Source organism: Martes martes, assembly GCF_963455335.1.
Source record: "Martes martes genome assembly, chromosome: 2".
NCBI classification, from domain to species: Eukaryota; Metazoa; Chordata; class Mammalia; order Carnivora; family Mustelidae; genus Martes; species Martes martes.
The window spans coordinates 59536170-59552785 of NC_137889.1; the positions used below are offsets into that span (position 1 = coordinate 59536170).

The following is a 16616-nucleotide window of genomic DNA, read 5'->3' on the forward strand; positions in this document are numbered from 1 at the left end:
GGTGTTCATCCCATCCCCCACCCCATGGCCATCAGTGGCAGTCAGTGGAGCAGCCAAGTGGGGGGACTCACCTGGGTGGCCAGGATGCCGTGTTTGATCCCAGTGTTGTGCGTTCCAGACCCAATGACGCCCCCTGCGGTCACATCTGACACAGCTCCCAGGCTGAGCTCAACAGGAGGGAGTGAAAGGGACACAAGGGACTGGTGGTTAGGCTTCCTTGGGACCATACCCTCTCCCTCCCCTGGGCTGCAGGACGAGGCCCCTCAGAGCAGAATAATAAATTCATCTCTTATCTAGGCTCTGGCCCCAAATGTACCGTGACTTAGTTTGTCTGACTTGGTGGCCCTTTCCTTCTCTGAGCCTCTGCCTCCTTGTCTCAGGGGCCTGTCAGTTAAGCTGGTGGGGGGACGGTCCAGCTCTGAGGCGGCCTGGCTGCCCAGCTGTGGGGTTTCTGCAGTGTGGGACAATCCCTTTCCACAGGCCGCATCTGCCAACAGTATCTTCTCCACCAAGCCAAGGCCCAAATGCTCCTGCGAACACCTCTAACCCCAGCCTGTCAAGGCCCACAGAGTCCCTGAGGGAGTGACCTGGTTCAAACGGCTCACACAGGTGTCCCAGGAAGGTATGAGGAGGCAGGAGCTTCCCTGAACCCACAGGAGAGGAGGAGAAGGAGCTGGGTCACCCCTTGGGGCCCCCAGGATGAGCCCAGTCTCTCAGCCCAGAGTCCCGGGCCCTGGAAGGAACACTAACAGCACTGCATGTGAACCCAGGGAACAGAGTCCTGAGGGGGAGCAGGAGCCCTCTAGAGGGCGCTCTGGGGGCAGGAATTAGAAAGATGTGCCCAGAACTCAGGGTCAAGGGAAAAGGTGCTCAAAACTCCTATTTCTTAGGAGCGTCTTCTGAGACATCCCAGCCACAGCTTAAAGGAGAAGGAAACCAGTGTTTATTTTACTAAAGAGCCCTGGGTGCCGAGGGGGCAGGAGCAGTGTGCACTACCCAGCATCATCATGACAGCGCAGCTCGCAGGAGAAACAGGCTCAGCGGCTGAAGCCGTGTGCCCACCACCTGACGCACCCGCACTCCCTGCACACACTGAGGGTCTCTGAGGCAGGTGGGCCCTGACTCCCAAAGGCGCTGCAGGACACCTTCGGTGAAGGCAGTGATTAGGAAGGCCCGCCTCAGACCTTCCTCTAGAGGTGGTGAGACCTGGGGGGCTGTCCTAGCAGAACGGGGAGAGGACGAAGAAACCCAAGCCTCTCCAGCCTCCCCTTACTCATCCCCATTACCACGTTTGTGTCTAGTCTTGTCTCTCTGTCCACATGAGTTGGGTTACTTCTGAAAATACCAGAATGGATTTTTTTTTTTTTAAATAAAGATTCTATTTACTTATCTGAGAGAGAGACAGAGTAGGAACAGGGGGGGAGTGGGGCAGGGTCAGAGGCCGAGAGAGAAGCAGACTCCTCGCTGAGCAAAGAGGTTGATATGGGAGTAAATCCCAGTACCCTGAGATTGTGACCTGAGCCAAAGGTAGACTCTTAACCGACTGAGCCACGTAGGCATCTGGAAAATACCACAATGTTAAAAGAGGATCATGGGGGGCGCCTGGGTGGCTCAGTGGGTTAAAGCCGCTGCCTTCAGCTCAGGTCATGATCCCAACGTCCTGGGATCGAGCCTCGAATCGGGCTCTCTGCTCGGTGGGGAGCCTGCTTCCTCCCTTCTCTCTCTGCCTGCCTCTCTGCCTACTTGTGATCTGTCTGTCAAATAAATAAATAAAATCTTTAAAAAAAAAAAAAAGAGGATCATGGAATCCTGCTCTCAGGAAATCCTCCAACGTGAGGAAAGGCATAGCACAAAGACGTTCGTCGCAGCGTTACACAGAATCGTGACCACCTGAGAAGGACCTCAGTGCCCACAAAGGGGTGGTTCATGGAATTCAATGTGTCTCCTCTTCTCCACGTAGCCTACCAGACCAAAAAGCAACATGGAAATGGGCCTGTGACCACTGTGTTCAAAGAAGTAAACTAGATTACAGTGAGGCCCTGAAGGAGAGGGGTCAAGGAAGGAAGGGTCAGGCTGGCCTCCGAGAGGGTGGAGAGAACACGGCCAGAGGAAAGATAATCTCAGAACCTGAGGAGCGAGGCACCGGCGGAGCCAGAAGGTCAGTGAGCACAGATATTTACTGAGCTGTTACGTGGGCCTTCTTTAACTCATCCAGGTCTCTGAGCACCCTGTTTTCAGACCCATTTTCTACGTCTGAGGCCCAGACGGGTCAAGGAGCTTGACTAACAGGAAACAGCAGTGTTTGCACCCAGGTCCTCTGCTTCTGAAGCTGGGGTCTACACCAAGCTGCTGTCCTGCCTCCTCCAGTCCACCACATGGGGGAATATTCCAGAATTTTCCAGATGTGTGACTTCGGTAAGCCACTTAGCCTCAGACCCTGGTTTCTTCCTTCCTCATGTGTCAAGCACCCAGCGTGGGGTCTGACTCAGCTCTGTTCTCTTCAGCCCCGCAGCCAGATACTCCGGGAGTCCCCACAGCATCCTTGGAGCTGTCTACCCAGGCTCCTGTGCGATACACAGGGTAAGACTCCTGACTCCCTCTGAGTGGCAAAGGGCCCCAGGCAGGCATCCACTTGAGGAGGATTGGGTCCCCAGAGGGGAACAGAGACAGACCATGAACAAGCCTCAGAGTCTAGAAGCTAATGCCCGTCATGACTAGAACATGTCTCCTCCTGTCATCGTTGGTCACAGATTCTGTCCCACTATCTGCTCAGGGTGCCTGTGTGCACCCCCCCTCATCCAGTACTTTTGCTCATGCTGTTTTCTCTGCCTGAATCCCCTCTTTCCTCTTTTTTTCTGATTTATATCTGGTCACCTTTTAGGACTCAGTCCAGGGGCCCCTTCTGCGGGCCCCGATTCCTATCCCCTCACACGTTTCCCTGCCTACCAAGGCCAAGAGCCCCACAGTGCCCCCAGACACTTCTCTGCCTTGAACCCACTGTCTTGCATTATGCTTATCATTTTGGGTGTTGGCCTGTCCCTTGACAGGAGTTCCTTGGGTGTTATTCATCTTTGCCTCTTAAGGGCCTGAATAAGACCTACACATAGTAGACACCTCATAAATATTTGAGTTGCCATGATGTTTGGAGAAGCAGGAACAGGATAGACAATTTCCAGAGTAAAAAGATGTAGCAGTGCCTCCAGGCCTGTGGTAAGAGAGCTCAGGCAAATGGACCCCCCATGCTTAAAAACAAACAACAGGCTTCCGTGAGTGTAGTTTCCAGCTGCAAAGAGATTGCTACCCGACTATTCAAAATACCTGATACCTTTATCCAATGGTTGAAATTCCACAGTTAGACATTCAATCCTTTGGCTACACCTGACACCTGTTTCAGTGGAAATCCCCTGATATTAAATCCAGGCAATGACTGACATGTTTGGCTAGAGAGACAAGTACACCCATAGGTAAGGATGCCCCAAAGTCCTGTGGCTCAGGCAGCAGGTCCTTCGGTTCCTCTGCACTTACTTGGCATATCCTTCTGTCTGGGTCCCTACAATTGTCTATTGCAAGTTTTAAGAAAAATTTAATCCATAGTTTTCCAGCTCCTTTACAAGACTCTTCCTTAATGCTCGGCCCATCTCTGACCTGTTTCTTTGTGTTCTCACACGACAGTCCCTGAACTCATGGGGGATGGGAGACAGGTACCCCACAAAGGAAAGAACAGGGGTCCAGAGAAAGGGGGTGTGCCCTGGGAAGTATTTCTCTCTCTCCTGCCAGATCCTTGAGTGTCTGGCCGAGACCCCAGGCAAGGGATGGAGGGCAGCGTTGGCCCACCAGGAATGGGAGAGGTGGCTCTTACTTGGACAAGGCCAGGCCATGCTTGCCCAGCTCTGGGTGCAGGTCAGCCAGGAGGATGCCAGCCTCCACAGTCACCTGCTTCTTCTCTGTGTCCACCTGCAAGAGACCAGCATAGGCTGGGGTCAGCTAGGCTCTCACCCAGCCCCAACCCAGCAGCTACTGCCCCATGAATAAGCACGTATCTGTCCCAGCCTACGGTCAGCTCAAGCCACCACTTGCTGCAGGCAACCAAAGGGAGGATGGGCAGAGCCCTGGGTTCGCTGGAGTTCTGGGAATACCATCATCCCCCCTTATCTACAGGGGATGCATTCCAAGACCCCCAGTAGATGCCGGAAAATGCAGATAACACTGACCTTTATATAGACCAACTTATGATAAAGTTTAATTTGTAAATTATGCACAGTCAGAGAATAAAAACCGTAACTAAAAATAAAATAGGACAATTATAACAATATACTGTAAAGAAGGTTACAGGAGTGCTATCATATTGTGCGCAGCCTTTCTCGTCTTGGAAGGATGTGAGATGGTATGTGATGCCCATGTGATGGGAAGAAGTGAGGTAAAGGACATAGGAACTCTAACATAAGATTAGGCTACTGTTGACCTTCTGATGACACGTCCTTCTGTCCTATGCCCTTCGGATCATCTGCTTTCCAATGGCAGGTTACAGTGGGTTACTAAAACCACAGAGAGAAAAACTGTAGGTAAGCAGGGGCTACTGTATTCTGTGGAACCCCTTCTTCTTCTTGCAGGTGAAGCAAATGAGGAGCAAGGAAGAGAAGGGGTTTGCTCAAGGTCACTGGCAGAACTGGGTTAGAGTTCAGGTCTCCTAATTGCCACTACTGCGCTTTCTCCCGATCTCACCGCACCCCCCAGACCAGGACGGTGGGATTCCCACAGAGCCGTGCAGAGTCACCAACTAGGGAGGGTCTAATCCTGTAGGGGGCTTGAGTTGCTAGATGGAGTCCAAATTCTCCACTCACTCTCACCCAGGGAAGGTCTGAAGCAAAGACTGGGAATTGGCAGGGGACGGGAGGTTCCTGCCATGGGCGAGGAGGCACTAGAAGATTCCTGGCAGCCCTGGGAGGTTAAAGCAGAGTCTCTTCTTTCACAGGGAGGAGCGTCAAGTTCAGGAACTTGAAGTCACTCCCCCAAGGTCGCGGGAGCATGGGGGGCGGGGTGGGGGGTGGAACTGAGAGGAGAATTCACATCTGTGTGACTCCAGAGCACAAGCTCATTGCACCAACCCTGAGCACAGAGCCGGGCAAAATCAATTGTTGGAGGCCAGTCCTTACTAATTAGCAATCAGAGTTAATTACTGCCATGACTGACATCTTGACCAGCGTGGGGACCGTCAGCCTGAACAAAGAAGGAAATAATGGGAATTCAGAACCTCTGCTAGCAGGGCTGGGTGGAGAGGAGGTTACTTGGCAAAAACTACAGCTCGGGGCACCCGGCCCTGGCAGGGGAGGATAGGAGCTCTCCTATTCTCAGGCACCTGTCTGGCCTCTTTGCCCTGGCAGGTGTCCAGGAGGTCTGGGTGGGGCTCTCCCCAAGTGCTGGCTGAACTGCACAGACAGTATCTCAGCACAGTGCTGGTGTCCAACTCCTGAGTTTGTACCCAGCTCTGTTACTGATTGGCTATGCAACCCTAGGCAAGTCGCTCACCCTCTCAGATCTTGTTTCCCCGTATGTAAAACGAGTTAAGCGTCAATCCTTCCCAGATTTGTCACTGCGAGTGCATCTTGTTAGGGTCTGACTTGCTGTTACAGAAAAGCAGAGAGGGGGCCCTGGCGGAACGGGGTGAACATCCTCCCTGTGGCCACAAGGAGGCGCGCGCACACCTGACAAGAGGCCTGAGGCGGTCCACGGAGGGCTCTGCGGAGGGGTGACCACGGGCAGTTAGGAAGTGGGGTGTCACTTTGGATTCGGGGCAGGGAGGGGATCAGGCCTGATGACAAAAGCTGAGGCGTTTCCTGGGGCTGGGGTGCAGACTGAGGCTGCGGGCTGGCAGAGGTGGGGAGCCGAGATCTCTGAGTACCTGGAGAACCCGGTTCATCTTGCCCATGTGGATCATGAAGCCGTCAGTGCAGGCGATGTCTGACGGCGAGTGGCCACCGCCCACCACCTTCACCCGCTTGTTCTGCTGCCTGGCGAGGGCCAGCACCTGCCAAGAGGATGCCTGAGTCAGCCCCAGCTCCTGCCCTTCTCCTCAGGCAGCTGAGACCTGGCGGGGCGGCAGCGGGGTGGACTGCCCAGGCTTTGCACCCCCGGCCTCCAAGGCCCCTGCCTGGCTGAAGGCCTCTGTGCACTCCACTCAGGGAAAGGGAGCCAGAGTGCAGGGCCAGGAAGTAGGTAGAATGGAAAACCGAGGATCAGCCTAGGGTGATCTGCGTGTGCTCTCCCCGCAGATGCTGGGGGCTCTTCCGGGTACACCTGATGGCATTCTTCCCCAGCACAAAACCTTTCAAGGGCACCTGAATGCCACAGGCTCCTCATCTTGGCCTACTTGGGCTCGGCGGCCTCCCGAGCTGGAATGAAGGCCCCTGGGGTGGACAGTGGCTTGATATGACTTGGTACCTGCCTGTGTCCGTACCACGTCCAGCCCCACTATTCTCTGGTGATCACTGAACAAATAAATATATCAATGCATGGTATCGCTCAAATGAATGCATTCCCTTTCACCCTCAGGTCCTAGCTCAAAAACCTCACATCTGGTCCATGGAACACTGGTTTGACAACGGGTACCACAGGGGTTCCATGAGAAAGTGAGACTGGGAAGTGCTCTGTCTTCACTGGCTCCTTTCTCCACCTGGGATGCCTGTGACACGTTTAAGACTACAGGCTCTCCAACAAAGCAATCTGTTTAACATCATCTTCCGTGAGCCTCCTGACCATACAACCTAGTTTTGGGCCCCTATTAGCCCTCCAGGGAGATATCAGCCCACAGTGGCCTCAGCCTGCTAGGAATTCACAATTGTGTAGGCTAGTACAGCTGAAGGAGGCCTTGGCCTATGGCCATCTCAGCATACCTCCAGCTTTTTCCTCAGCTCAGAAGGAAGACAGTTGCCTCGGCATTCAAGGCCCTCTGCTCCCACTTTCCCAGCCTTCCTCTTCTGCCCTCTGCCCACTCCTCCCCTCCAGGCACATCTGTCCCCACCCCTGACCTGTCCAGTGCCTCTCCAGGCCATGCTCCTCACTTTCCTTTGCTCACAGTGCCCGTCCCCAGCCCCCTGTGGAGCTTTTATCCATTCTCCTGGGCCCAGCTCAACCACTTTTCCTGTGTGTAGCTTTTCCTGTAGGGGAAGATAGGGGCTTTGAATCAGACAATCCCTGTGTGAATCCTGGCTCTGATACTTATTAATATGGGAAAATAACAAAGCCTCTATTAGCCTCAGTTTACCCATCTGTGAAACAGAATAATTGCAAGCGATTATAAATATGCTGTGAAAGAAATAAGCAAGGGGCAGAGACAGAGAACACTGAGGCCGTGCTGCAGATAAGTTGGTGTGGGAACTCACTGAGGAGCTGAAGGTTACCCAGAGATCTAAAGGATAAAAAGGAGTTAGTCATGCGAAGAGTGAAGGGACAAGCATTCCTGGCTGTGAGAACAGCAAATACAATGGCCCTGAGGTAGGAAAAGGTTTGGTTTGTTTTAGGAACAAAGGGTGAACCAAGGCCAGGTGATACATGGCCTTGGGAGTCAAGTTACAGTTTTACTCCACAAACAATAGGGAGCCTCCAAAGGGCTTGAAGCAGGGGCATTGCCCCATCAATTTACATTAAAAAAAAAAAAAACTCGCATCTACTGATGTGGAAATTACATTCCAAGGAAGAAAGAATCTAAGCAGGGAGACCAGGAACAAGGCCTCCCAGGTCATGTCATGGTGGGTGAGGAAGGGACTGGGTGGACTGGGCGTGGAGAGCGGCAGTGGTGCTGAAGAGAAGGGGATGGATTCCAGAAACTTCTGGAGCAAGACTTGCTGTTGCCAGGTAAGGGAAAGAAAAGACAGTGCCCCACTTCTCGGCTTCCAGTTTGAGCAAGCAGGTGCCTCACGCAGAGACAGGCATAAAAGAGGTTGAAATCAAAAACAAAGGAGTCTCAGAACACTGGAAGTATAGTCTGGAGCATGGAAGTCTGGGATGACCTTGAGACACACAAGGAGAACACCCAGAGGAGCGGTCTGAGCTGGAAGTGCATGCAATGCTGATAGCCAGTAGTGGCCCAGTCAGTTGTAACAGGGAGCCTGGACTGCCTGGCCAGCCGTTCTGGGTGGGAGGTGCGTTGGGGGGTGGTCCTAGCCGGGCACATCCCTGGTCCCTGCCTCCTCTCGGGGGCAGGGACTGGTCTCCTGCCCTGAATGCGCACTTACCTCTCTGATCTCCTCCACGGACGTGGGCTGATAGTACATCTCTGGGCAACAGCCGTAGGTCCTAGCCCAGTTCTGGAACTTGACTCCTTTGTACCCATGGACCTGTGAGAGAAAAAGAGCTGGATGACCACAGACCCGTGGCCGCGAACTGCCCGGAAGCCCTCCCATGCTCCCGCCATCGCAGGGTGGGAGGCTGGGGTCTGGGTGCCGAGCCGGGCTCCTCTGCCCGGGTCACCCCTCAGGGCCGCTGGGAAGATGCCACACACATCGGACGCTCTGAACCCAAGCAGCTCCGTGTGGGGCTCCCTGTGATCTCCCTTGACCCCTCTCGGCCACAGGGCAGATCACGCAGGAAACGTCCATTCTCAGTGGAAGTGATGGGGTCAGGGGTGGAGACAGGGAAAGCAGGTTTTGTCTCTCCTGTCCCCTCTCTGGCTGGGGCACCTCTCAGAGGGACCGAGCGGAAGGTGGACTCCGCTGAGCAGGGAGACTGGGAAAGGAGCAGCCCGAGCTCGCCTGGTGGCCCGAGAAGGACTCAGAGCTGCCGGTCACCTCTCCCACCACACTTCTCCTGCCGGGAAGAGCCAAGTCTGGGAGACTTCACAGCAGCCTTCCTGGCGTCTGCACCAAAGCAGGGAGCGCTGAGGATAAGCCTCCCATTTGCTGGACGCGGCCTGTGTACCCAGCACTGTATTGAGATCCTCTATACATCATATCTTACTTAGACCTTCTAATAATGCACGAAATAGGTAACAGTAATCCCATTTTCAGGAGCCGAAATGGAAGCTCAGAGACGTTTAGTAACTTCCCCAAGCACACACAGCAATCAAGTGAAGACACTGGAGTTCACCCAGGTCTTCGGCTCGCACGCTTTCCCCAACACCCCAGTGCCACCCCTAGAGCCTCAAGTCCAATTCAAGAGGGTCCCTGTGGCCTCCCCTCAGACCCAGATGTGACCTAATTTTGTCCTCCCGTGCCTGGTTCCCTGCCCCGGCCTGAGCACCGCCCTGCTGGGCTGACCATACCATGGCTCCAGGAGTGGGTCAGTGGCCTCAGGCTTCCTCAGGGGACAGAGTGCCCAGTAGCGGGGTGCAGAGATGAGGTGGAGCAAGGGTCTGGAGCAGACAGCACCAGCGACCTCAGTGCTCACTGCGGGCTCTGTATCTACTGCATACCAAGGGGCTCGGGGCCTCTGGCAAAGGTGGGTAAACAGTGTTGCGACAGGCTCCACCCAGACAAACACCAGCTCAGGCCTGCCCCCTGCCTGGGGGGAGGGGGGGCTTCCCAGACAGGGAGGCGAAGAGCTGAGTTAAGAGGCCGCTGTTCTGTCGCTGGAAGCTGCTTGAGCTCTGAACTCAGCTCTAGGCATTCTGGAACCAAAGGACCCTGCCGCTTCAAAACGGGGTCCCTAATTCCATAGGTCAAGGGAGGCTGTGATGTGAGGGGCCCTTGGGGGTCTTAAATAGGGGCTCCCTTGGTCTGTACTTGGAGGAAGGTCCATGTGGCATCCTGGGACAGATGGGCTGGCTCTGCGTCTGTGTTACTTAGCTCATTTGTCAGGGTTAGGGATGAATACAGTAAGCGGCCCATCGCCCGTAGGGACACGACAGGACAGGAGGCTGGTGGCTTAGCACAGGCTGGGGGAGGGGAGACAAGAACCGCTCAGACCAGGCAGAGTCTTCTAGCAGGGGCCTTCCCTTCCCCAGGCTTTAGGGCAGACAGACCTGTGGTTCCTCATCCGCGCTTTACCTGTTCATCTCTGCGCATCTTGTTTTCCTCCTCAAGAAAGTTGGGGCACTTTGGCCTAATTCTCTAGGTTCATATAAAGGTTAGAGCAGACGGATAAGGAGCATCGGGATGCCATGGGAGCTTGAAAGGGCCACAAGCTCTTGCACCTGCCCCAGCAGTGAGCTTTTTGGTGGCGCGGACACTACTGCCTTCTTGCCAACCCTTGGCTGGTGTCTGGCACAGATCCAGCGCCCAAAGCACATTTGTGCAATGAACAAACAGACTGGCCACTGAGCATCTTGGCTGATCGGATATCTCCAAACCAAGGGCTGGGGTCTAGCGGGAAGCCAGAGCAACAGCTCTGCGGTTGGGGAGGGGGAAAGTCCAGGCTGAAGGAGTGGAACTGGGGTCAAAGATGCTGGAGAAAAGTCCTGGAGAGGGGGAGTGTTGGAGTCACACCTCCATCTCCCAAACCAGGATTCCCACCAGGAGACCCCAACCCTGCCAACAGCTTGATGGCACACTCTAGGCCTCCAGGACCGTGAGGGCGTCAGTCTCTGCTGCTGAAGGCACTCAGTCTTCACAAGACAGAAGAGCAAGGCCCGGCTTCTGGCTCCCACGTGTGAGCCTGGTTCACTTGGGTGGCTCCTGAGGGAAGAGGTAGGGCCTGTGCCCTGCACGGCTGTGGCTCCGTTGTCTGAGAGAAGCAAACTTGGGCCTGGAGGGCTTCCCACAGAACCTCAGACTGCCTGCCTGGGAGTGTCAGGGCTTGGTGAGGGGCACCGTGGTTGGAGGCCTTGGCACTGAGGGGTGGAAAAAGCTCCTGGTTGGCTTGGCTACTGTCCCGAAGCCCTGGAAGGAGGCCTGGGAACCTCGGCCCACAGATGGCGTGAGTATCAAGCCTGGGGGGACAGAAAGGCCCATGGCAGGGAGGAAAGGGAGCACTGAGAGTCAGCCGGGTATTACCCTAAATAAGTAACTTGCTTTCCACTCACCCTTCAGCCGTGTCACCACAACTTCAGGCTGAGTGTGTCCTGCCCCCACCACAAATACCCCCATTCAATCCCTGTCAGACTCATGCTTTCTCCTTTTGGTGAATGCATTCTGCTCTGAGACATTCTGGAACCCAGGTGCTATGGAGTGCAGGATGGGCCTGGAGTGTGCCCCGACCTGCTGGAGGGGCTCCCCCCCCCCCGCCCCCCGCCACTGAGATTTCCCAGAGCCTGGAGTCATGCACAGTTTTCTTTCTTCATCTCTTGCTAACTGCCCTTGGAGGGAAGGCTTTTCTCCCCACTCCACAAGCCAGTCACATCAATCTTATAAATTGCCTTTACTGAGAAACATAAAATGGCATAGGAATGGAATATAAAAATCAGCAAAAACAGTGTGTGTATCAATTAATTCAATCTGCGTTGCCACCAATCTGTGGTTGAGGGTGATGGTTTATTGCTTATTTCCTCCTGCCCGAAAGGCTCAGCTAGTTCAATAATCGCTGAGTCTTAATTTTTTCAAACACTGGTTGGCAAGGGAAATTAATGTGACTGTTTCGATGGTCACCGAAGCTTGTTTTTTGACCTTTTCTCCCCTCATACTTGTTCATCAATCAGAATGATTTCCTTAATACACAATTGGTACGTGGTAACTGACCACTTCTCTGAAATAGTGTGAACATTTGGAAGCGTGTTTAATGATTTCTGACCTGCAGATATTACTTCCTTGTACTACTCATTCTCTTTAAAATGTGATGTGGGGCATAAAGTTCACTCAATACGTAAGACAAAGAGGGATGGCACGGTCTAGAATGTCCCCTGCTTCTCTGAGTCCTTTTTCCACCCGAATCCAGGAAAATTAATGGAGAGAAAGACCAAATAATCCATCTTCCTCAATCTATTCAAGGGGCAAAAAAGACTACTGCTTGGGGGGCTTTCTCTGGAATTTTCTTACTCTGAGTTGCATAACACGAGAATTGTTTCTGTCTTTGAAATTCTGACATAAGCCAAGTTGTCACACCTACACTCCAATGCTGATACATCTTGTCCCATTCTGAGGGGTTTGGCACAAACATGGAAAACAATGAAGTGCATAAGAAACACAAGTTAGGTCTTAACCAAGACCTTTTAGATGTGGGAGTTATTTTTTAATTGATTAAAAGTGGGTTTACGGCACATGGAATGGGAGAAAATATTTGTAAATTGTATTATCTTATAAAGGGATGATGGAGTTCTTAATATATAAAGAACTCCTACAACTCAACATGAAAACAGACATGAATTAAAATGGGCAAAGGACTTGACTAGACATTTCTCCAAAGGAGACATACAACTGGCCAACAAGCACAGAAAAAGACGCTCAACATCACTAAGTATGAGGGAAATGCAAATCAAAACTACAGTGAGACACCACTTCACCATGAAGAGGGCTATGATCAAAAACTCAGAAAATGACAAGTGCTGGTGATCATGTAAAGAAAATGAAACTCTTTGCATCGCTGATGGGAACGAAAAATGGTGCAGGTGTAGCCACTCTGGAAAAACAGGATGGCAGGTTCTCAAAAAATTAAACATAGAATTACCCTATGATCCGGAAATTCCACCACTGGGTATATAATAACTGAAGCAGGGATTCAAAGAGGTATGTGTATGCCATGTTCATAGCAGCCTTATTCATAATAGCCAAAATATAGGAGCCACGCAAGTGTCAACCAACAGATGAATGGATAAACAAAATGTAGCCTGGCCAGACAATGGAATATTATTCAGCCTTCAAAAGGAAGGAATACCTAACACAGGCTACAATATAAATGAGTCTTGAGGATCTTATACTAAGTGAAATAAGCCATTCACAAAAAAGACAAATACCGTATGATTCCACTTATGTGAATTAGCTAGAATAGTCAAATTCATAGAGACCGAAAGTAGCATGGGGGTTGCCGTGGGTTAGGGAGAAGGAGAACATGGAGTTAAGTGTTCAATGGATATGGTCTACGTCCGGGACGATGAAAACGTTCTGGAGGCAAATGGCGTGATGGTCGCACAACAAAGTGAGTGTACTTCGTGCCACTGAACGTGGACACTTGGAAACAGTTAAAATGGTAAATTTCATGTTAGGTATATTTTACCACAGTGAAAAAAAGAGCTCTTACAGGAGTACAGACATCATTGATATTCTTTTGAAAGTAGGTACCAGCCTCAGAACCCTTGTACATATATCACAAAATGTACTGAGGTAAACTGATGAAGTGATTCCAGTCATAAATACTAAAACTGTAAGCATCTATAGTTAACTGTAAATACTTCAGCTGTGTTATTACAAAGATGATTGCATTTCTAGTCTGTGCAGCAGAAACCCACTGATGTACTTTTGCAATTTAGCCAGTTAATGCTAAGATTCGTAGAGAACTAACTTCTGGAGGTCTTCTCCTTCTGAATTTAGTTCTAATAACAGATAAGCCGGGAGTCTCAGTAAGAGTCTTTTTTTTTTTTTTTAACACTTTATTTTTAAGTAGGCTCCATGCCCAACATGGGGCTTGAACTCACAACCCTAAGATCAAGAGTCGCAGGATCTACCGACTGAGCCAGCCAGGCACCCCAAGAGTCTTGTTCCATCAAGGGTTGGTATGATGGACAGAGTCATGCAATTAGCCATCTGCCTCACCCGGTAGGACATCCAAATCCAGAATCTAAAATGAACCTATTAATCCATGCATCCATGCTTCCATCTCTGATATATTCAGCAAACATCTAATGAGCCTCTACAAAACAGCAGGCATCTTCTGAGTTAGGATCAAGGATGAATCACCTAGACAGGTAGCTGCCAATCTCACGGGCCCTCCTGTCTCCAGGGGCAGACAGTTAACTGAGTGTGGTAGCCAATACTCAGGAGAAACTTCTACAGCTGCTAAGAAAATATTTTACCAATTGTGGCTAGATGGATTCCTCTGAACAGCGAGGCTTGACATTTCCCACCCAAGTGCTTCGCGGCTCTGGGCAGAAGACGATGAGGGCTTGAAGCCCAGGGGAGGTGCCACACCCAGGGGAGACCAATCCAGGAGAGACGTGGCTTCTGGACATGGCTGGGGAAGGTATGGCTACAGGGCAGGTCTGGGTCTGTCCTGAGTCTTTCCTGGTCTGCCCTGGCAGCTACTGCCACACAGGACCATTCAGATTCATATAAATTAAAATTAAATGAGAAATTCACATCCTCATGGCCATTTTCCACATTCAGGTACTCAGGGCATATGCGTGTACGTGGGCATAGGGTTCTGGGGCGGCAGGGAGAAAGGGCGTGTGGTTCCATGGGGCTGCTGGCTTCTCCACCGGATAGCACAGGACAGAAAGTTCCACTGGACAGTGCTGGTCCAGATCACGCTGTGCCTTGGAGACTGAAGAGCAGAGGGAAACACATGCATTCAAAGGCGACACAGACACAAGCACCACTGTGGCTGTACCTTTATTAAACAAACAAGCTCCAACGTCAGCAGATGTGCCTCAGAATTAACTGCTGATTTTGCCGCCAAACTGCGAATTGGTTAGTCAAAGAGAAATCATCCCCCGGCTGTCTTATGCTGTCCCCTAGAGAACACGAACCGCTCTTAGAGATAAAGTAACACCTTTATACCTGGCCAATGAATCATACACGACTTTTCCTGTATCTGTAGTTACATGAGATTTGACTCCCTTCATTTAAAGAAAACCACTCTCGAGTAAAGCCCTTTGGGACGACGCTGCTGGTTATAAGAGCCGCGGGCAAGGCCTCGCCTGGGTTCCAAGGGCGGCGCCCAACAGAAGAAGCGCTTGAACACCTGCTGGGGGCCGGCAAGAGCCACAGCCTAAAGCTTCGAGACCACTGGTGGGTCCCTGGCATCAGTCTCCAGCCACTCAGTGAGGATCTGATTCAACTCGGTGGGCCTGGAAAGGGAAGAAAGGGCAAGTCACACCTGTCCGGACCTCCTCAGCCTACATAAAAGCGGAGGTGAAGGGCATGGCCGAGCCAGGAAAGGCCTTACTAATGGAGGTGAACAGGAAGTCCTGATCTCCTCCACCCAGGGTTGCCCCCCCCCAACATCTCCTTACTTCTCCATCTGTGTCCAGTGTCCACACTCCTTAATGTGTCCCCTTTTCAGGTTGGGGATCTGCAAGAAAACCCCACCCAGAAAAATCAATGGCAGAATGCAAATGGGTCTGGTTTTTGGTTAGTGCTCCCCACAGACCACCCCCTGAAGACCATGCATCATTTAGGAAAGGAAGGGGCTTTTATGGAGCTCCTTGTATGTGCCAGGTCGTCTACGTGCATTGCCTTCTCTAACCTTGACTGTAATCCTGTGGGGTACGATGAAGGCACAGAGCAGTTAGGTAATCTGCCCAAGGTCACACAGACAGTGGTGGAGCTAAGATTCTAATTCAGAGCTGACTTGTACTGATACCACAAATTGCTTCTCTTCAGAATTATTAGGAAGCAGCTTGCTCACGGTCTGGAAAATGCCACACAGACGTGACTGAGTCCCGCCCCCGCCACCCCCACCCTTGCAGTCTCCCTCCTTCTCCCTGGTGATCTGCATGCAGGGCTATTCAGCCTCCCTTTTTGGACTCTGAACCCCCACAGTGGGTCACAGCAACAAGCCCCAGGGACAGAGAGGAAGTGGCAGCTTTGTCCTCCGCTCCCTCCTGACACAAGCCTTGAACTGTGCAACATGATGCAGAAAATGCTGGGGGGAAAATGTGGCTTTCCTCCCAGAGCCAAGCACAACCCCTTCCAAGCATAAACCTCAACGAGGCTAGCAGTCAGTTACCAGGGCTGGAAAGGGCCGGCTAAATAACTGGAAATTCTACAGAAACCTTCAAAGGGTAGGGACAGAGAGAATGAATCCCTTCCCCTGCGCCCCGCCCCCCCCAAATGGGCTCACTGCTTTCTAAAGCTCTGGGTCAGCTGTCACTAGGGCCCACAGTGTCCTTGGCAGCATCCCACTTAACACACTGTCTGCCGTGTCTGCTGAGGCTCACAAAGCCACAGTCAAGTGTGGATGGACCGCTCCCAGCAGTTAGGCAGGATAAATGAGCCAGCCCACAGTCACCCCACCTGGAAGCCTCCCCAGCTCCTACCAGCCTCCACGTTTGTAGCAGAACAAGCTTCCAACCCACAAGGTTGTCACCTGTCAATTCCCTTCAGTGGCTTATGTCCAAGGACGTACAAAGCTCAGCCTGGCCCAGTGGGCTCCACAGAATCTTCCAGGCTTACAGAATTCCTGCCATTCTCCCAGCATGCTGTGCATGTTCCCTGCCTCTCACCCTGTCTCCTGTTCTCTCTGCCAGGCAAGCCTTGGTTGTTCACCAAAGTCAGCAAAGACCTCATTCCTAACCCTGTGCTCTTCTTCATTCTCTCCTGGGTTCGGGATGAACTGCTGACAGTGAGCTCCCCAAGGATGGGCTCTGTATCTTATCCATCCTTCCCGTCCCCGAATCTGGCACTGTGCCAACACAATCATGCACACAGTAAAAGCCCATGAAATGAATGAATGAATGAATGAAAGCATGCATGCATGCATGCATGAGTGAGTGACAGACTACATTGGTGCAGGGGAAAGGAAGCACCAGTCATGACTGCTGCTCCCCAGAGGTGACAGTGATGCCACTGACAGAGAACCTGGTCGAGCCCGTGATT

The 16616-nt window shown here is 52.1% G+C and overlaps 2 protein-coding genes across 3 annotated transcripts in view; both read right to left on the reverse strand.

The window, feature by feature from the left end:
- LOC308338514 (L-gulonolactone oxidase) overlaps window positions 1-9416 on the reverse strand; it is a 31950-nt gene extending 22534 nt beyond the window's left edge. For both annotated transcript variants that reach the window (XM_080796658.1, XM_080796657.1), the window contains exons 1-5: window positions 9257-9416; window positions 8232-8333; window positions 5900-6025; window positions 3860-3954; window positions 72-162 (exon numbers count right to left, since the gene is read on the reverse strand). In XM_080796658.1, the coding sequence (XP_080652784.1) occupies window positions 72-162; window positions 3860-3954; window positions 5900-6025; window positions 8232-8333; window positions 9257-9259 (417 nt within the window). In that variant the 5' untranslated portion in view covers window positions 9260-9416. The remainder of the gene's footprint in view (window positions 1-71; window positions 163-3859; window positions 3955-5899; window positions 6026-8231; window positions 8334-9256) is intronic.
- Window positions 9417-14390: 4974 nt separating this feature from the next.
- The window catches only part of EPHX2 (epoxide hydrolase 2), a 72841-nt gene continuing 70615 nt past the window's right edge, over window positions 14391-16616 (reverse strand). Inside the window, exons 18-19 of the mRNA XM_080796650.1 lie at window positions 15032-15090; window positions 14391-14866 (exon numbers count right to left, since the gene is read on the reverse strand). Coding sequence (XP_080652776.1) covers window positions 14788-14866; window positions 15032-15090 — 138 coding nt within the window. The 3' untranslated portion in view covers window positions 14391-14787. The remainder of the gene's footprint in view (window positions 14867-15031; window positions 15091-16616) is intronic.